Genomic DNA, 20,995 nt, shown 5'->3' with positions numbered 1-20,995 from the left:
ACTGCACCACCGGGCTACTCTAAGGAGAGTTCACAGCGGAGCCTGTCCACGGGTAAATGGATCCAAGAGCCTGGGATTCCCGTAGTCGCGGGAGCGCTTCCATCCAGCCTCAGGTCCCCCCATCTACCCAACCCCGCTGGGGAGCGCGCTCCCCTCCTGCCCTGGGTCCCCTCTTTGGGTCCTCGCGCCTGCCCAGCTGCGGAAGCGCGCCCCACGCTCCCGTCCAGTCCCATGGGCGCGCTCGCTACCTACAGCCTCGGCCCCCTCCTCCGGCGCGCGCTCCCTCCTCTGGGTGCCGGGGGAGGGGGGCGCGGGAGACTGTAACCGCCGCTATAACGGACTCGCTTCCAGCCCGGGGCCCCTCCCCATCTCCTCAACCCCGGGCAGCTGCCAAGGAGAAGTCCCGCCGGGCCCCCTGGACGCACTCAAACCCTCTCCCCGCTCAGGGGCCGAGGCCGCCAGACTGAGCCGAAAAGGACGCCCCCCCCCCGCAGCCCGGACGCCCTTCCAGGCCCCCCCACGGCAGCTCCGGACTCCGAGCGGACTCTCCTCTTCCAACTCCAAGGCTATCCCTTCGCCCCCGCCCCGCCCGCCGCTCAGTCCCCTCCTCCGTAGTCCCGCCAGAGTCACGCACCTGTGCTCGGGGTGAGGGCCCCTAGGCGGAGGAGGCGGCGGCGGCGCTTCGGCTGTCCGGCCGGCGGCCACTTAGTGGTTGGTTACCCCACCGCAAGACCAAAGTCGCCGCCGGCCACTCAGCAGCGTCTGCCAACGGCGCATGCGCGAGCGGCGACACGCGGCGATTCTCTCTGGGCCCGCGCCCCTCGGGACTGCGAAGTGGGGCGGGGGTGTATAGCAAAAGGGGGAGGGGACTGGGCCAACCCAACCTGTCTGATCCGGGATGGTTTCTCTGGTGCTCTCCATCCCAACCAAAGAGCTGCTGCTGCTCAGCTTTGCCGTCGTGCGGTTGTCGAGGATCTCCCCTTCCCGGCCCAACCGCTCCCCACCTCTTTAAAGATGGGGATCATGCGATCATGGTGACTACCTCTGGGCTCCGGATTGAGAAAGGGCAAGCGAGCGCTTTGGGTCCCCATGGACAGCTGCAAAAAAGCACTTAGAGTTTTTTTTTTTTTTTTTTTTTTTTTAACCCTTGCCTTCCCTCTTATAATCAATACTGTGCATTGGTTCGAAGGTAGAAGAGTGCTAAGGGCTAGGCAATGGGGGTTAAGTGACTTGCCCAGTTACACAGCTAGGAAGTGTCTGAGGTCAGATTTGAACCTAGGACCTCCCATCTCTGGGTTTGATTCGCAATCCACTGAGCTACCCAACTGCCCCCACACCTGGAGATTGCTGAGGTTTTTTGTAAGGTTCCTGCTCGAGCCCTGAGCTTGGCAGGTGTGGAAATTCGATTTTTATCAATTCACGCAAAAGCAATCAGATTGTGGAAAACATTCCCAAAAGCAAAAGAGACTAACTCTTACCTATGAATCTATGAGTTTAGTCATGTCTAGTGTGAAGTGAGCCCTTCTGGGGCATCCCAACACTTGTCCCTACTATCTGGTGCCTACCTATGTAGGGCTCCTTTCTGGGGCAAACCAGCGCCTGTGCCTACCATCTAGTGCAGGCCCCTCCCCCCTGCCTGGTATCCAGGTATCTCGGAAACCGCATTCGTAACCAGAAGGTTGCTGAGTGAGGGTGGAAGCAGAGCTGAGCAAAGGGAATTGGATGGGCATGAGGGGATAGTTCATGTAGTCTGGGGTAGGACCTAGGGGAATTTGCTTTGCTAGGGAGGATACCTTATTAGTGACCGGTTTGCTAGTGTTTGTATTTGCTACTTACCCTGCTGGTTGCAGTGAAAAGATATCAAGATTTAGAGTCCAAAGACTGTGCCCTTGTACAAATACTTATCAACTGCTTTTTGATTGATTTAATCTCTCTGGACCTTGAGTTCTTCATCTGTAAAATGAAGGGGGTGGCACCCATGACCACTAAGCTTCCCTTTAGCTCTAAATCCAGTTCCTTTCAGGAGGTCTGGCCTCTCCTGAACCTGGAGCAGTTACCTTATGAGCACTTTCCCGTGTCTAAATTCAGCACAGCCTGAGAAAGGGTTAGAGGATTACACTTTTGGAGTGGATGGGGATGAAGGACCTGGAGAAGAGAAGCTTGGACTGGATAGCTATCAAGTATTTTATTTTTTTATTTTATTTTTTCATTGGATTTTAAATTTTATTTTTTAGAAAAATTTTCCATGGTTACATGATTCATGTTCTTACTTTCCCCTTCAACCCCCTTTTACCCCCCCTCCCATATCCGATGCACATTCCCAATTGTTTTAACATGTGTCATTAATCAAGACCTATTTCCATATTATTGATAGTTGCACTGGTGTGGTCCTTTCTGGTCTACATCCCCAATCATGCCACATCAACCCATGTGTTCAAGCAATTGTTTTTCTTCTGTGTTTCCACTCCTTTAGCTCTTCCTCTGAATGTGGGTAGCGTTCTTTTCCATAGATTCCTCAGAATTGTCCTGGATCATTGAATTGCTGCTAGTACAGAAGTCCATTACATTCTATTTTACCACAGTGTATCAGTCTCTGTGTACAATGTTCTTCTGGCTCTGCTCCTTTCACTCTGCATCAATTCCTGGGGGTCATTCCAGTTCACATGGAATTCTTCCAGTTTATTATTCCTTTGAGCACAATAGTATTCCATCACCAGCATATACCACAATTTGTTCAGCCATTCCCCACTTGAAGGGCATACCCTCATTTTCCAGTTTTTTGCCACCACAAAGAGCGTGGCTATAAATATTTTTGTACAAGTCTTTTTCCCTATGATCTCTTTGGGGGTACAAACCCAACAATGGTATGGCTGGATCAAAGAGCAGGCAGTCTTTTAGCCCTCTTTGGGCATAGTTCCAAATAGCTATCAAGTATTTTAAATCTTCATTTCAACATCTTCAAAAAAAAAGGCTCAAAGTGAAATGAGTTGTCCACAGTCAACTGGGCAATAATAATCAGGGACAGGACCCCAGGCTCCAGAATCAGTTCTCTTTCTTTTTGTACCATGTAGTTTCCTTGTTTTGCTTGGTTGCAGGGCTCAGAACAGAATGTATTGAATGAAAATTGCCAGAAAAGGAATTGTATGATGGAAGGAAAAGCTTCCAAACAATTAGAGCTATTCAGAAATGGAATGGGCAGCCTCAGGAAACATGGGGTCCCCTCATTAAAAGCATTAAAGCAAAGCTTGTGGGATATTTTATGGAGAGGAATCTTGTTTAGGTAGAGTTTGGGCTAAAGGGCATCTGAAATTCCCTGATTGTATCTCACTCATTCAATGACTACCACAGACATCTGCACATTTAACAAATTTTTGTTGAATGTGTCTCATCTCCATCCTACCTATCTATATCCCACTTTCAAAGGCCTGGTGAAATGATTGAATAACCATTTACTAGATGTTTACTGGGTACTTAAGTAAGCCTCAACCTGTGCTAGGAATACAAGAGAGTACCTGTTCTCAAGGAACTCATTTTTAAATTAGGGGTCTCCATGTATATTAGAGAATAAAGGGGCCAGATGAATGGCAAAGTCTAGGTAGGGATCCTTTGGAAGTTCTAACTGCATTGAGTTCTCCAGCTCATCACTGATTCTTCCCTGAACTTATCTAGAACTGTACCACATAATTTTGTTTATATCTGTGTGGTCTCCTTAACTAGATTATAAAAACCTTCATGGAGAATAGCTGTAACTTGTACAGAATCCTGCATGCTATTAAACACACAGCAGGGACCCAATTGCTTGTTGATTCTTTGGTAACCACATCTGACAAGGAAGATACCAAGTGAACAGCTACTCTTCCAAAATTTCATTTCTGTCTTGTGTCTTGTGTCTTGTGTCATATGGTCTGTGCTTGTTCCAGCCAGACCATATGGCCTTACTTGGTTCTAGATCAGGGGTCGGCAACCTTTTTGGCCGTGAGAGCCATAAATGCCATATTTTTTAAATTGTAATTTCGTGAGAGCTGTACAGTGCTCACAGTTCATGCTCCTGTAACAGTGCCTGAAAAAAAAAATTGACTTTATGGCTCCTGCAGAAAGAGCCACATCTGGCCCTCAAAAGAACCAGATATGGCTCGAGAGCCATACGTTGCCAACCCCTGTTCTAGATGGATGAAGCCATCTTTTTTTACTTTCTATGTAAGTACAAATAAATTCTAGATTTCAGAAATGTTAGTTACATTTATACTGCAAATACCCATTCTTAAGCACTTTCAAAGAATGGCTTCACTGAGGGAGTCCTCTTTGATTTCCATGGTTTTTGTTATTTAATTTAAGACTTTTAATTTTGGGTTAATATCATTATCTTAGAAAATCTAGGGAAGGAAAAGAAAATGGATCCAGAGAAGTAAATACAGTGTAATTAGAAGAGGGAGAAAGCTCTTAACAACTAAAGTAGATTAGGAGAGGCTTCTAAGAAAGGGCTACCTGAGGAATATTGTTTTGGAGTAGGTGTAAAGATAGATTGGAGAAAGAAAAGACAGAAGCAGGAAGAACAATGAATAAACTGTTAAAAATAGTAAAGGCTAGAGGTAATGAGGGCCTGAACCAGGATGGTGGCATCTTGCTCAAGTCTGAGCTTGAGGTTCAAAAGTGGCATTAGACTCAGACTTGACTCAATTGTAGCTAAAGAGATCACAGAGATCATGGCTGTCTGAAAGGACACCTCCTCAGAAGTGTTCTTGACCCTAAGGTTCTGCTATCTCAGTGCCCAGAGGCTTTGACAGGATGGTGGAATAATGGGAGATTATGAGTTTAAGTCATAAACAATTTTAATGTCAGATCAAGAAGCAAAACTTTATAAGTAGAACTGTTTGGTAACATATGAACCTTGGGAATCCTTAGGAATATGCATTGTGTGTCTGTTGAGTAACCTGACATTAAGGAATGCCCAATAATGTAAAATTGCTGTAGAAATATGAATATGAATAAAGAAGTCCATAAGATGGGGCAATTAGAAAATGTGGTGACTTCTTAATACAATGGCTTGTATTAATCATTCATAGAGGAAAGATCACTTTATCATTTTGGAGTAAGTTTGAAAAGACCTGGATGTTTATTGACCAACCAACCAATCAGTAAAAACATGAGGCACTGGTAACACAGTGGATAAACCTTGGGCCTGGAGTCAGGAAGATCTGGTTCAAATCCAACCTCAGACAATTACTGGCTGTATGAGCCTGAGTAAGTCACTTACCTTCTATCTACTTCAGTTTCCTCAATTATAAACAGCACCTACAGGGCTGGAAGGATTAAAGTGAAATAATATTTGTAAAAAGCACTTAGCACAGTGCCTAACACATAATAGATATTATAGAGTTGCTCATTTCTTTCCCTTTCCTATTTCTTTAGGACCTCAGTATCTACAGTTAGGTACTACATTACACAAAACAAAAGACATGAGCCATGTCTACAAGGAGCCAACAGTCAAGTTGGAGTAACAAGACTTACTCATTTAAAAATGGATGTATAAAACATTGCTATAATATTCCAATAGATATCTGATTTCATTGATTTGGATGTTCTCTCCAGTGATACAGATCACATCTCATCCAATGTGCTGGTCTTTTTTTTTTTTCTTAAACCCCTATCTTTTGTCTTAGTGTCACAAGGCAGAAGAGTGGCAAGGGCTAGGCAATTAGAATTAAGTGACTTGCCTAGGGTCACACAGCTAAGAAGTGCCTGAGGTCAAATTTGAACCCAGGACTTCTCATCTCCAGGCCTGGCTCTCTACCCACTGAGCATCCTATCTGCCCCCACTGATCTTTTCTTGCTCACAAAATCATCTCAGCCCAGTAGCAAGATCTGCTCCCAAATGGACTCTTTAGAGATTCCTCAAAGGAGCTTCCTACTTGTAACAAGTTAAAAGATGGGGAAGAAGAGTACCACAATATAAATGAAAAAGGATGATATCTTTCTGTAGTACTCCCATCCTCCTCTTGTATCATGCATCTCCCCAATGCAGATAAATATACAATCTCCTCTTTGGTTTAAAAATATCATTTGAATACATGATAGGAAACAGACATGGTGGCACTGTGAATAGAATTGGCCTCGGAGTCAGGAAAACCTGACAAAGACATCTGTGGCCCACAACTGCCCAGGAGAGCCTGAATTAGATTAAAATGTAATTGGAAATATTTAACAAAATAAAAATATAATAAAAGATGATATGACATTTTCAGACTAAATCCATATGTAGCCCACAAGGATCCTTATGAATGGCTTAGTGGTCCCTGCTTTTATGTGACATTAGCACCACCATTCTAGGCCATCCTCTAGTACTATAAATTGCAGAGGAAGTTCCAACCTGCATTGTTCAGCTTGGATTCCTTAAACCAATGAAATCACAATTCTGGCCCCCATACCAATCCCTAACATAGAAGGAAAAGATGAGCTGTTCACATGGCGAGAATGAAGGATGACAAATGGATAATTAGTTCACTTGTATCCTAATGATGTCGGAAGAAATGGAGAAAGGCCTCTAAAACACCAGGTGGGTTATTCCATGTGTGTCATACTTTTGGAAGGACATAGATGGTTATGCTCTGAATTGCTGAAGGGAATTCTTGAATCAATGAGATCACATACATTTGGCATCTTGTTTCACAATAGACAAATATTCACATTTTATAGATGGGGAAACTAAGGCTGAATGGGTCAGTCTTGTGCCTGAAGTGACAGCTATTTAGTGGAAGAAGCAAGATTTAAACTTTCATCTCCAGAATCCATTAGACTTTTAATACAAAAGATAGAAGTATTTTGCTACATTCTCCACAGCATATTCAGTGTAGATTTAAAAAATTGAAATGGGCAGCATAAAACAACCTGGAATTGAATGGATAACCAGGATATGCTTTTTATTAGACAATTGTCATTTCATTTTTAAGGCTTTGAAAAGGTGGGAAATAATTGCCAATTTATTTGCATCTAAAATTTTACTTTGTATTTGAATTAAAATGCAATTTATTTGTACTTAAATGCCTAAGACCATAGTTAAAGGACACATTTCACATGGAGCAGGGTATGGAGAATAAAAACAGTAAAAATTGAGCTTCAGAGTAGGGAGTGGGTCCTCAGTAGACTTCCCTAGGGTTCTCCACCTTACCATGGATTGTTGGGTGAAGCTGGAGTAGATGTGGGCCTGAATATGACAGGGAACACTTATTAGAAGAGATAAATGGGACCAGCTGCAAAATCCCCTGGGGAAAGATGAATGTAAGTATGGTTCAAAGGTATAACTGAACCCAGAACTCCTCAAAAGAGCTGGGACTCAAGGCCATATTATAGCCCTTGGTAAAAAGTAAGTCTTCTGTATGTCTGCTGCTTTTCCTTTTACATAATCCTGCTTGCTTCCCATCATAATGAAGCTTATGGCAGGGCATGAACAAGAGTCCCACGGGCAGGTGGCCATCTGCACAGCTGGAGGGAGTACCCTCATGGATGATCTCCCAGATGCATTGAAATATCATAAAATATTGGGATTTGGAATACAAGAAATCAGATATGGTTTTTTTCCAGACTGCATTTTACAGATGAGAGATGTCAGGAGTTAAGTGTCTTACTCAAGGTCACTTGGTTAGTGGAAAAGAGGGGAGCAGAACCCACCAACTCAATGGACCTGAGGAATGTTTAGTACGGAGAAGAGGAAAATCAGGACTTTCATGTCAAATAGGAACCCGATTTTTTCTTGGCTGGGAAGGACACAACCAGAAACAGTGGATGGAAGCTTCAGAGACTCACATATTAGGCTTAACGTAAGAAAAAGTTTCCCAATAGAACTTTCCAAAATGGAAATGACTATATTAAGAAGTGGTGAGTCTCTCCTCACTCCCACAAAAAGGGGGCCTAAAAATGAAGGCCAGGAGCTCAGTAGCTGAAGATGTAATAGAAGAGTATTGTTGAAGAGGTACAGGAGACTCCAAAAATCTTAGTATAATTTTAAGCTTTCATAGTTCAGAATTGCACAAAGATATTTGGGACACCTTGTTTGACTAGGCATCTGGGGCCCCCTCCAAGTGGAGTTCTGTGATTCTAGCCTCAAAGATATTAAGGCTGCAGTCATGAACAAGGGAAAAACAGACAGGAAACACAAGAAGCAGGATGTGGTAAAGGATAGGGAAGGTGTCGGTGAGGCATATTTTTGGTGCCCCACATGTGGGCCAAGGAGATGGAATCAGAAATTGCCCTAATATAAGATTCCCCCTTCCCACTTAAGGAAAAAAACACACCTGGATTTAACAAAATTGGGATAATGAAATTTATACTGCCTGCCTCAAAGGATTGTGAAGAAAGCTCTTTGTCAACCTGGAGCACTGCATAGATACTTTATTTTATTTCAATAAATTCTTAAATTGTATCCATAACATATGCTTTCTGGGAAGTAAGTTATCTTCAACTGATATCCCACTTAGTCCATAACAGATTGTCACTTTTCGTTCCTCTCCTTATTGCCAACAGAATAAATGGCTTTTGTCAAAGTCATTATTTTTCTTTCATAGAGTAACCACCTCTCTGAGCAATAAACTTCTTATGGGAAACTCCCACTAGCAAGAATCCCATTTGAATTGTTCTTGTGTGTGTCAGCCAATTCAAGAAATAATGATTGTTTAAAGGGAATAATAAGTTGGGGCTGCTGCAGATTGTGTGATTGCTCTCATTTTGTCTTCTCACACATTACAAGAAGGATTTAAGTTTGTCTTGGTGAGAGTTTCTATGTTTTCATTTACATAGAAATAATTTACTATATATTTTATATATATATATATAGTATATATATATATATATATATATATATATATATATGCATATACATACATACTGTATATTTCCTGTGCTGGGCTCTTTTTTTTTTTGTTTTTTAAACCCTTACCTTCCATCTTGGAGTCAATACTGTGTATTGGCTCCGAGGCAGAAGAGTGGTAAAGGATAGGTAATGGGGGTCAAATGACTTGCCCAGGGTCACACAGCTGGGAAGTGTCAGAGGCCGGATTTGAACCCAGGACCTCCGGTCTCTAGACCTGGCTCTCAATCCACTGAGCTACCCAGCTGCCCCCTGCTGGGATCTTTTCTTATCTTGATATGGTTTCTCTCTCCTCCCCCATTTTGAAAAAGTAATACATTGCAAAAGAAATCAGGGCTATCTAATTATTATGCTTTAACAATGTTTTTATTTGTCCTTATTAGCATTTGGCAGTGGGATACAGTCAGACTTTGCTACACATACTTGCACAAAACGATCTTTTTTAAATCTTTCCTTTGATGTAGCACATGCCTGCTAAATTGTTACTTATAAATAAGCTTTTAGTATTGAATGGATATTGTTGCCTTTAACCGATCATGCAGAATTTCACACTGGAGAAACACATGTATGCGTGCTTAGTTTTAGATATCTGTAAACACATATCTACATATACATGTGGGTATACACATGCATGAAAATACACATGCATGCATATTGACATATAGATTTCCCCTTACAAGCTTTGAAACCTGAAGTTTTCATTTATTTATTTTGTTTGTTTATTTTAAACCCTTACTTTTCATCTTGGAGTCAATACTGTGTATTGGCTCCAAGGCAGAAGAGTGGTAAGGGTAGGCAATGGGGGTTAAGTGACTTGCCCAGGGTCATACAGCTGGGAAGTGGCTGAGGCCAGGAAACCTGAAGTTTTTGACTTATTCTGCTGCACCAAACTTCTGTGTACATTGAGATGTAGATATGATGTAGACCTCACAGGACTTAGAATCCTGTACTGTAGACTTGATTTGGGAGCTGATAATGTTCACAGGCCAAGCGAAAGGGTCAAACCTTTTCCTATCAAGCTTGTGAGGCATTTATGTTCATAATGTAACAGGGAGGAGGACCCAGGTCAAGGAGGACCCAGTCCTTAGACTCTGTCTGGACTTGCCCCTCCTCGTAGATCCTACAGAGTAAATGCAAATATTCCTACCTGGTTCTAATCCATCACAGGGAGCTTTGGAAAGCTTTTTTTTTCTAGCCATGATGACCCAGGAGCTTATTATCCTGGGCTATAGCAAAAGGATTCCTAATTGTCTAAGACACCAGAAGGACTGATGGCTCAAGAAATATAGAATCAGGGGCAGCTGGGTAGCTCAGTGGAGTGAGAGTCAGGCCTAGAGACGGGACGTCCTAGGTTCAAACCTGGCCTCAGCCACTTCCCAGCTGTGTGACCCTGGGTAAGTCACTTGACCCCCATTGCCCACCCTTACCAATCTTCCACCTATGAGACAATACACCGAAGTACAAGGGTTAAAAAAAAAAGAAGTATAGAATCAGAAATGGGTTTGCATACAAAAGGGATGACTTTGATCTGTCTTTTTTTCTTCTTGGATGGAAGTGTGGCAGAATTGTGAGTGCAGGTAAGGATAGTTGCTCCGTTTCTATGCAAGCAACATCAACTCTGTTTCTTTTGTGTACATTCTTTCCAGATCTTGGGTATTTCGAGAAGCCAGAGCCAAGGCGACTAAGACCTCCATCAGCCAGTGGCAGAATCTGCCAGAGTGGTAGGGGTTGGTTGCAGAGGAAACGGAGTATGTATAAAGACAGTCCTGAGAAGACAGCAGTAGTTCAGGGTTTGTTATGTTTTGTGACAGAAGTGCTGGCTATTGTTATCAAATAAATAGGGACTCTTCTGAATACTGCTATGCTCCTTGGGGATATTGGTTTGGGAAGCTTTGCCTTGTATTAATATTAAAAATGATAAAGGCTTGTGTAAATATATATATTAGTATTTTAATTAAAGCCATGCTGATAGATAAAATCATTAGACCACGCGCTTGTAAGCATTCAAACCTGCCGCCTCCAGAAGCGCCTACTCGCCAAAAAGAGACCACTCCCTCCTAACCCAGGAGATTTAAGCTCTCCCCTGCGTCAAGACGTCGGAGACGGAAATCAGTTGGACCATGTTGGATCACGGGAAATGTAGTTTTATACATTTCCCAAATTTCACTTTTTACAATTCCCCGTGAGGTCCGGCAAAAAAAAAGGTTAGTCCTTTTTTCTTCGCTGGACCTGTAAAAATAGACAACTTCTAAATTTTTCAGGAATTTTGGGGATAAAAGAAATAGATGAACAAATGGTTAAAATTAGACGCATTGACAAAAAACCAATTTGGGGGGGCTGTCCCCCACTGGCATAACAGTGTACAATTAAAACAATACATACAACTCAATTTCAACTCCCCATAGTTCAATCAACTGCACCCCAAAGTTCAAAGTTTTGGTCTTCATGGTACAGTGAAGGCTTTTCAGACATCTTCATGTGTCCTCACCAAAGAAATTCGTTGTCTGGATTTTGGGGAGATGGCAAGATCCTTATTCTGAAATTATTCTCAAAAGAATTTAAACTTTACATTATAGATTACAAAACATACATTTTCTTCTAAGATTTTATATAATTCCCCGTGAAATTACTCCTAAAAGAGTTAAATATACATATATTTTTACATTATCGAATTTTAAAAACTTAACAGATATCCCCGTGAGGTAAATCTTAAACACACCTTTTTTCTAAAAAAGGTACCTCAGGTCAGCTAAGGATGAGTGGCTGAGTCCTGGGGGTTATATGAATTCAATTGGCAAAATAAAAAGAATAAAATTCAAGAAAAGAAAAAATTAACTTGTGAAATGTAAAATGTGCAAAAATCTGGGGAAAATAAACTTAGACCTTTGAATGAAGGTCTAATTAAAGTGAATTCAACAGTGTGCAATTACCCATCCAGAGCCAGGACTTAAGGAAAATGTCTCTCTCTGATCTGACTTATCATCAGCTTTTTAGGGAAGTGAGCCAAATAAATAACCAATCTTAGGTGCTTTCTAGGAATCTAAGTCGAGGGGACCCACGTCCTCTAAAGTTTTAGAAAAGACTGGAACTCCAGGACTCAAAACCCAATTTCCAAGCCCTAAAGTATTGGCATGGAACTGCTATTATGCAGATCTTAGTCAGTCAAGTCTCTGACCATGTGCTTTCTTTAGCACTATTAACGGCTTTCATATTCCCTTCTGGAATCAGAGAGGCATTTAAATCACAGTCCTATAGGCTCAGGTATTTGCTGTAGAATCAGAAAAAGGATAAATAATGATTATATATGTACTTCCAGTACAAGATGATAAAAGGGGAAAATCAATTTTTCTAATTAAAAAAATGTCTTAAAATTCAAAAATATATATATATCTTAGAACTAGAAGGGTATGTTACCCAAAAATGAGACTTTCTGTGAGAGAAAGTGGGTTTTACAAATAGCAGATTCACAATGCACATTCAGATAGAGTACCATTATTTCCAGTAGCACATTTTAAAACAATAAACAGTGATGTTCAAAATCATATACTTGTTACAACTTTTAACCCTTGGCAAATGCTGTTATTGCTTCCATAGCAAAATGTGATATTTAAAAAAGAAACCTTCTGGTATAATCATCCTCAGATAAGAATATACAGGAGCTCCTTGGCTTCCTGTTTTAAAAAATCCTGGATAGGAATGCTTCTACCCATTTAAGGCAATAATATCTCTTATAATACAATATATAAGAGCTTATCCTTTAAGACAACAATTCTTAAGGATTTAAAGTAAAAGTTAAAAAAGATCTCTTGTAAAATTACAAGGTAACATTTAAAGCATGGAAACTTTCAAGGTTCTTTGCAATTACCAAGACAGAATAAATTTTAAAGACATGTGCTCTATAAGATGTTCATAGGTGGTACATATAACCGCATTGTTTCTCATACAGTAAGCTTTAAGTAAATTAGGAAATATAATAACATCATAAGCAGAAACTTCATTAGTGTAAAATGATTCAGTGCAACAGGAAAATCAACGAAATAAGCAGGATTAATTAACAAAAGTAATTAACAATATACAGTAAGATACAGTCTTTTTAAAAACAGAAATAAAGCTCATTCAGTTCCGAGGTTTTAAAAGTTCACCCCTTGTTTCAATTTAAGGTTCTTTTGATTGAGTTCTGCTGAGTTTAAGGGTTTTTTTTTCTTTCTAAAAGTTCAAAGTTCTTCCCCTGAGTTCAGTTTTTAATCACAAGCAAGTCTGAATAGGCCATTCGGCCAATTAAGGGTAAACGCTAGGTCCACGTGGTGTCGGGTCATTGTAGAAAATCCCACTTGTAGAGCTTGTGTGGGTGGCTAAATTAGGTCTTTAGAGAAACACGTGGAAGGCTAGAATGTCTCCTATAAGAAAGTAGAGAGAAAGGGGAATATACCCAAATCATTAGCGGCAGGAACTGAAGCAGTCTCTGGAGGTCTCAGCAAGTCAGAACTGGTTCCTTCCCGGAAATCTCAGGTTCTGGAGCTCGGGGTTGAAGTGGAAGTGGTCAGGATCAACAGCATCAGCAGCATCAGCTGCAGGAATGGAGATCAAGTCAGGAGATCGGCAGTAGGAATGGAGGTCAAGTCATGGAGTCAGGAGAGCAGCGGCAGAGACACACTGGCTGGGCTCTGGCATTCTATCAGAGCCAGCAAGGGCCACCAGGCCCGGGGCATTGAGCAAAATAATTAGCAGCCCTGCAGCCATTAAAGCCATTGTCTCTCTTCCCCGTGAAATAGCCTCTAGGCTGGGGAAAATTAGGAGAGGACTGGGCGAGGAAAAAAATCGCTTCTGAGACTCGGGGTCCCAGAGCCACATGGCTTCTTCTTAGGCTATCTAGAAAACTGAGAATTCTATTTCCAAACTTCTGGTTGCCATAATTATTAATATTAAAAATGATAAAGGCTTGTGTAAATATATATATTAGTATTTTAATTAAAGCCATGCTGATAGATAAAATCATTAGACCACGCGCTTGTAAGCATTCAAACCTGCCGCCTCCAGAAGCGCCTACTCGCCAAAAAGAGACCACTCCCTCCTAACCCAGGAGATTTAAGCTCTCCCCTGCGTCAAGACGTCGGAGACGGAAATCAGTTGGACCATGTTGGATCACGGGAAATGTAGTTTTATACATTTCCCAAATTTCACTTTTTACACTTGTATTCCCCTAGGTAGCTGGTGCAGGGGGACCACCGAACCCTGTCACCTTGCTGGATGTTATAATGCCCTATTTCTATAACAGAGCCCAGGCAGGACCCTTAATGGTCAGGTGGTAACACTTTCAGGTCCCACCTGGGGTTGGATTATTAATATTGGGCTCTATTAGCCTTGGATAACGTTTTCATCTGATTGCATTGCTCCCTCCCCAAGGATCATTATATAATGACCACCCAGGCAGGTACTTAATGAAACTTTATCTATAGATGTTAAATAGGGAAAGGAATAATCAGGAATGGATTGGGGATGGGAGACCCTATCACGAATAGCTATGATCAATAATCCCTCAGGACTGTAGGCTGTTGTTTCAGTAAGCTAGAGCTAGTGGTTTCACACTCCTCTGGTTCAGCTTGGCCACTGCCAAACCAGGGAGGGCAAACTGCTCAGTTGGAACAGATATTGTGATTTCTCTTAGCTTCCCAGTTCTCAGTTTGTGATGTCAGCCTGCATAGCCTTTGGAAAGTATCTACCCTTCACCTCCCTCTGCTTCTTCTCCTTCCCTCCTCCCGGGCCCAGATACCTAAATAGCTAATGATGATCAAATGCCTAAATACCTAGGGAGATTCAGAGAGGACCAATGGTCAAAGCTCAAAGAATCCAAGACCTGAGCCTCCAGGACCAAACTCCCCTCCCACATGACTGTTAGGGTATTTATATCCTCAGGCCAACTGCCTTTGCTCCTGTCCTCACAGCATCTGGGAACATTCCTACGTCTTCCAACTGTCTTCCTTGTCAATCAAGGTGAAACTCAGAGTTTGAATATAACACTATGGATTCAGAAAAGACACTGATCCTCAGGGAGCAGCAGCCAGCTCTTTCTCAGGAGAATTTCATGAAGACTCCACAAAAGGAGAAAGGGACTCCAAGGGCCAGGAACCTCGAGGTACCATAACTCCATCTGTTCTTTACAGGTGACTAACTTTATACTTTAAGTTTCGATCCACTCTCCCTATAGACTTTGTATGTACAAGAATAAAGAGTACACTCTGTGTGTGTGTGTGTGTAAGTGGGGCTGGGGGTGAGGGAGCAGTATTGTGTTTCTATCTACTATTCTTCCTATATCTTCTTAGTAAGTTGTTGTTCAGTTGTGTCAGACTCTTTCATGACACTGGAACACAGCATGCCAATACTACCATGGGGTTTCCTTAGCAAAGATATTAGAGAGGTTTGCCATTTCTTTCTCCAGTGGATTAAAGCACAGGTTAAGTGACTTTCCCAGAGTCACACAACTAGTAAGTGACTGAGACTGAATTTGAATTTAGGTCTTTCTGATTCCAGGCCCAGTGGGACATCTAGCTGCCTCTTCTTGGCAAGTGCCCCTTTCTGAATGTTAATAGAATTCTCCTGGAAGATTGAGGACATTGTTGAATAGTGGCTCATGAACTAGAAGCCTTAAACCCTAAGGGTTACCCCTAGACATCTAGAGTACTTAGTAGTCATTACCTTCTGAAGACCCAGCCTGGAGACAGAGAAAAGTGTGCCATTGTGGGCAGTGAGGTGGCTCAGTGCATTGAGAGCCAGGTCTAGAGACTGGAGGTCCTAGGTTCAAATCTGACCTCAGACATTTCCTAGCTGTGTGACCCTGGGCAAGTCACTATTGCCTAGCCCTTACTGCTCTGCTGCCTTGGAACCAATACATAGTATTGATTCTAAGACAGAAAGTAAGGGTTTTAAAAAAAAAGGTGTTCCATTGCTAGGAGAGACTTTCTAAGCTATCTGGTCTTCAAAATTTTTTTTAAATCTAAGGAACTGTTGCCCAGAGAGGTTACATGCCTGGCCTGATTCTCTTACAAAAGCAGTTCAGGACAACGATACAAACAGAAACCCTGGGAATTTATAGTGACTCACATGGTTAGGAGAAGTTGCCATTCCCTGGTTATAACTCATTATACAATCACTACACCCCATACGTGGTCCAAGTTTGCCTTAAGAATAACCAAAGTCAAAGTGGAGTTCTTGGCACAGTGCCTGGCACATTGTAGATACTGAGTAAATGTCTGTGGAATGAAAAAGTGGGGAAAAGTGTTACTGCAGTCTTGTGAATGCTCTTGGTATCTCTTCACAAAAACTGCCCACCTTAAGGTCCAAAGCACATGGTCCACAAATACCATTTATTGGGGAGTTCTCCCCTGTATCAAGAGGTAAGCCTTCTGGGAAGACACCAGAGAGAGGCTGTTCTCTCGCTCCTCTCCCATGAAGTCAAGTAGTGTTCTTCTGGGAGCAAAAGATAGGGCAGAGCTCAGGAGGTACCTAAATTGTATACTGGTAATTAGGTGCTCAGGGAGATAGCTATATTACTGTATTCTCTGAGTCCTTGAGAACCTGAAAAGTTAATGTACCTTGCTCTTAGCAGTGACTTGGATGTGGAGAAGAATCACATTTCTCTTCACTTTAAAAGAAAGGCTGATCAGTAAATTGTGTGAGGGTAGATACTATCCCTTTCTTAAATGTCTATCTTCCATAGTCCCTACCATAATGTTCCCTTCCCATAGCAAATGCTGAAACATGCTTTTTTGACTTGAATTGAAAAGACTCACTAGGGTATCTAGTTTGGAAATGAAGATCTCTGCAACTTTAAGATTTAGTGACTTGAGGGGGCAGCTAGGTAGCTCTGTGGATAGTGGAGAGCCATGCCTGGAGATGGGAGGTCCTAGGTTCAAATCTGGCCTCACACACTTCCCAGCTGTGTGATTCTGGGCAAGTCACTTAACCCCCATTGCCTAGCCCTTACTGATCTTCTGCCTTGGAACCAATACACAGTAATGACTCTAAGACAGAAAGTAAGAGTTAAAAAAAAAAGTGTGCCGTTGCTAGGAGAGACTTTCTAAGCTATCTGGTTTTCAATTTTTTTTTAAACCTAAAGAACTGTGGCCCAGAGAGGTTACATGCTTGGCTTGATTCCCTTACAGAAGCAGTTCAGGACCACAGTACAAACAGAAACCCTTGGAATTTATAGTGACTCACATTGTTAGGAGAAGTTACCATTCCTTGCTTATTACACAATCACTCTTCTGCCTTGGAACACAGCATTGATTCCAAAAAGGAAGGTAAGGGTTAAAAAAAAAGATTAAGCAACTTGAACACAACATTCAATAGCACTCATGATATATTTAAAGTTTTCTTTATTAATATAAAATCATTAAAATGCTTATAAGAGAATATACATTTGTGCTCAACCAACACGATAATACCAATGATTTCCCTGAGGAGGCTGCCTAGGACAGGGCCCATTGATTTTATGGCTCAGAATAACTTCTGTAGTAGCATGGCTGATAGAAGTGAAGAGCAGTACAGGGTAGCCTAAGGCAGAAGTGGAAAAGTCATCTTCAGATTCCTGTTGGTCTTCTACCATGGCAGCACCAATATGTGTGTTATTTTTGCCACATAAGATCCCCCCAGCTTGAACATTCTTATTTCAGGAAGAACTGTGGACCTTGCAGAAGCAGCAATGGTAATCGGAGGAATGGGAAGGCCCAACTGTTCAGGAACTTGAAGATATATCTTTGCTGTTCCCCCTGGTTGCTGTCAGGACAGGAGCTAAGTCAGAGGTAAAGGAAGCCATGCCCACTGATTCAAATTCCACAAGACCAGATTTTTATAGTATAGGCTGAGTTCCTATCCAGATGTAGCAATTCTGTAAATGGCTTTATCAGATATGCAATATAAGAAGGAATACCTATAGTAGAATGTGTATTTACTTTAGTAGGTAACATCTTTCTGATAGGATTAGATTATTCTGGGAAACCTTATTATAATGATATAATATCTTTTCTTGGAAATAGATATATACAGTATTTCTTCAAAACTTTCATTTGATGAAGAATCCAAAGCTTTCCATGGCTCTTCATTTAATGACCCCAAGTAGTCAGACATTTAAGCTTCAACAAGATGAAACCTTTTTTCTAATCTGTTGTTATAAAATAATACATGCCACATTAATGACTATATTATATAGAGGAAGATGCAAATCTGTTCAACTACATTCCTATCTTCTTGGATTTTAATGAACTTGAAGATTTTCTTATAAACCTTATAGAATTTAATTGCTAAGCATCCTTTGCTAATAATAGTGTGCTGTTTCCTCAGCAAAAGACAGGTGACTAACAAGAAACAGGTGATTATTTCATTTAAGAATAATTTTCCTGGGGGCAGCTAGGTAGCTCTGTGGATTGAGAGCCAGGCCTAGACACAGTAGGTTCTAGGTTCAAATCTAGCCTCAGACATTCCCTAACTGTGTGACCCTGGGTAAGTCACTTAACCTCCATTGCCTAGTCCTTACCACTCTTCTACCTTGGAACCAATATGCAATATTGATTCTAAGATGGAAGGTAAGGGTTTAAAAGAAAAAAAAAAGATTATCCCAGTTTTCTGCTTGACTTTCATTATGGTTCTGCCTTGGTTAGTGTCACTCCCATGTTCTTTTGAAGGGGATCAGGCCTGTGCTGGCACACAGAAGCCCCAATGAGAAATTGTCTGTACTGATTCAGGTCCTACTTTCTCCACAGGTTTTATTCTGAGGAACTTCCCTGGAACAGCCTAGGCCAGTATGTGTCAGAAATAGTACTTTGAACCCAGGTCTTCTTGATTTCAAGATTCATGCCAATTTACCGTCTTTTTAGTGCCCTAAAATATGAGGAAATACCTCCAAAAGCTGCATTAACTGTCCTGCTTAGTAGTTGTCACTGTCCACTATCCTGGAAAAATATAGCTTCCCTCACTTATGTACTGTTGGAGTTGTGAACTGATCCAATCATTCTGGAGGGCAATTTGGAACTATATGCAAAGGGCTATAAAACTGTGTATACTCTTTGATCGATTCCAGCAAATAGGCTGAAAAGGAGCTATACCAAAAATCTGACCAGATTCATGTAGATACCACTACAGGGCCTATATCCCAAAGAGATAATAAAGAAGGGGAAAGGACCTACTTGTACAAAAAATGCTTATAGCAGCTCTTTTCTTATAGCAGAATTGGAAATGGAGGGGATGTCAATCAATTGGGGAATGGCTGAACAAACTGTCGTACAGGTTGGTGATGGAATACTATTGTGTTATAAGGAATGATGAGCAAGATGATTTCGGAAAAAGCTGGAAAGACCTGCAGGAATTGATGGTGGATAACATTCTTTTTCATAAGTCCTTCAGAATTGTTCTGGATAAGTTGTATTGCCAATAGTAGCAAAGTCTATCACATTTGATCATTCCACAATATTTCTGCTACTGTGTACAATGTTTTCCTGGTTCTGTTTATTTCACTCTGCATCAGTTCATGTAGGTCTTTCCAGCTCTTTCTGAAATCACTCTGTTCACCATTTCTTAAAGAACAATAGTATTTCATTATCATCATCATCTATCATAATTTATTCAGTCATTCCCCAATTGAATGACATCCTCTTAAGTTTCCAATTCTTTGCAACCACAAAAAGAACTGCTACAAATATTTTTTGTACAAGCAGTTCCTTTCCCACTTTTTTATATCTAGGATACAGACCTAGTAGTAGTATTACTGGATCAAAGGGTATGCATTGTTTTATAGCCCTTCCAGCATAATTCCAAATTGCCCTCCAGAATGGTGGGATCAGTTCACAACTCCACGAGCAATGCATTAGTGTCCCAATTTTGCCACATCCCCTCCAACATTTATTATTTTCCTTTACTGTCATATTGGCCAATATGATATATGTGAGGTGGTACCTAAGTGTTGTTTTAATTTGCATTTCTCTAATCAAGAGGAATTTAGAATTTTTCATATTATTGATAGCTTTGATTTCATCTGAAAATTGCTTATTCTTATCCTTTGATCATCTGTCAATTGGTTCTTTTTGAATTTGAGAAATGAGACCTTTATCAGAGAAATTTATTATAAAATTTCCCCCCGCCCCAGTTTGTGGTTTTCCTTCTAATCTTGGTTGCATTGGTTTTGTTTGTATAAAACACTTTTAATACAATCAAAATTATTTTACATCTTGTAATGTTCTCTGCCTCATTTGGTCATAAATTCTTCCCTTCTCCATAGATGTGACAGGCAAACTACATTCTCCTAATTTACTTATAATATCATTTTTTATATTTAAATCATATATCCATTTTGACTGTATCTTGGTATAGAGCTTGAGATATTGATCTAAACCCAATTTTTACCATATTATTTTCCAATTTTTCCAGCAGTATTTGTCAAATAGTGAGTTGGGATCAAAAAGCTGGGATCTTTGGGTTTATCAAACACTAGATTGCTGAGGTCATTTATCCCTAATCTATGCCATTGATCCACCATTCTATTTCTTAGCCAGGACCAGACCATTTTGATGATCACTACTTTATAGTATGGTTTAAGATCTGATACTGCTAAGCTACCATCCTTCACGTGGTTTTTCATGAGTTCCCTTGATATTCTTGATCTTTTCTTCCAGATGAGTTTTCTTATTTTTTCTAGATTTATAAGATAGTTTTTTTGGTAGTTTGATTGGTATGGCACTGAATAAGTAAATTAATTTAGGTAGGATTGTCATTTTTATTATGTTAGATTGGCCTACCCATGAGCAATTAATGTTTTTCTAATTGTTTAGTTCTAACTTTACTTGTGTGAAAAGTGTTTTGTAATTGTGCTTTTATAATTCTTGTTTTTGTCTTGGGAAGTAGATCCCTAAATATTTTTTAGTGTCTAGAGTGATTTTAAATGGAATTATGAACATGAGGCAAACCATTATCAAATCATTCTTCTTTCTTCCTATTAACTGATTAGGCTCTTTGGAAGACTTCATTTCAAAAACTAACAAATATATAATTTTCTTTCAGTTAACAAATGAAGCAGAGATAGAGCTACAGAGAGAGAGAGAGAGAGAGAGAGAGAGAGAGAGAGAGAGAGAGAGAGAGAGAGAGAGAGAG

The 20,995-nt window shown here is 40.9% G+C and overlaps 1 protein-coding gene across 1 annotated transcript in view; it reads right to left on the bottom strand.

The window, feature by feature from the left end:
• Nucleotides 1-655: 655 nt before the first annotated feature.
• MGAT4D (MGAT4 family member D) overlaps nucleotides 656-20,995 on the bottom strand; it is a 142,716-nt gene continuing 122,376 nt past the window's right edge. Inside the window, exons 13-15 of the mRNA XM_044681705.1 lie at nucleotides 2,058-2,094; nucleotides 1,594-1,704; nucleotides 656-1,004 (exon numbers count right to left, since the gene is read on the bottom strand). Of these exons, the coding sequence (XP_044537640.1) occupies nucleotides 656-1,004; nucleotides 1,594-1,704; nucleotides 2,058-2,094 (497 nt within the window). The remainder of the gene's footprint in view (nucleotides 1,005-1,593; nucleotides 1,705-2,057; nucleotides 2,095-20,995) is intronic.

The sequence above is a fragment of the Gracilinanus agilis genome, chromosome 6, assembly GCF_016433145.1.
Source record: "Gracilinanus agilis isolate LMUSP501 chromosome 6, AgileGrace, whole genome shotgun sequence".
In the NCBI taxonomy this organism is placed as follows: domain Eukaryota; kingdom Metazoa; phylum Chordata; class Mammalia; order Didelphimorphia; family Didelphidae; genus Gracilinanus; species Gracilinanus agilis.
Note: the sequence above shows the minus strand (reverse complement) of the source record. Positions and strands in the feature narration are given on the sequence as shown.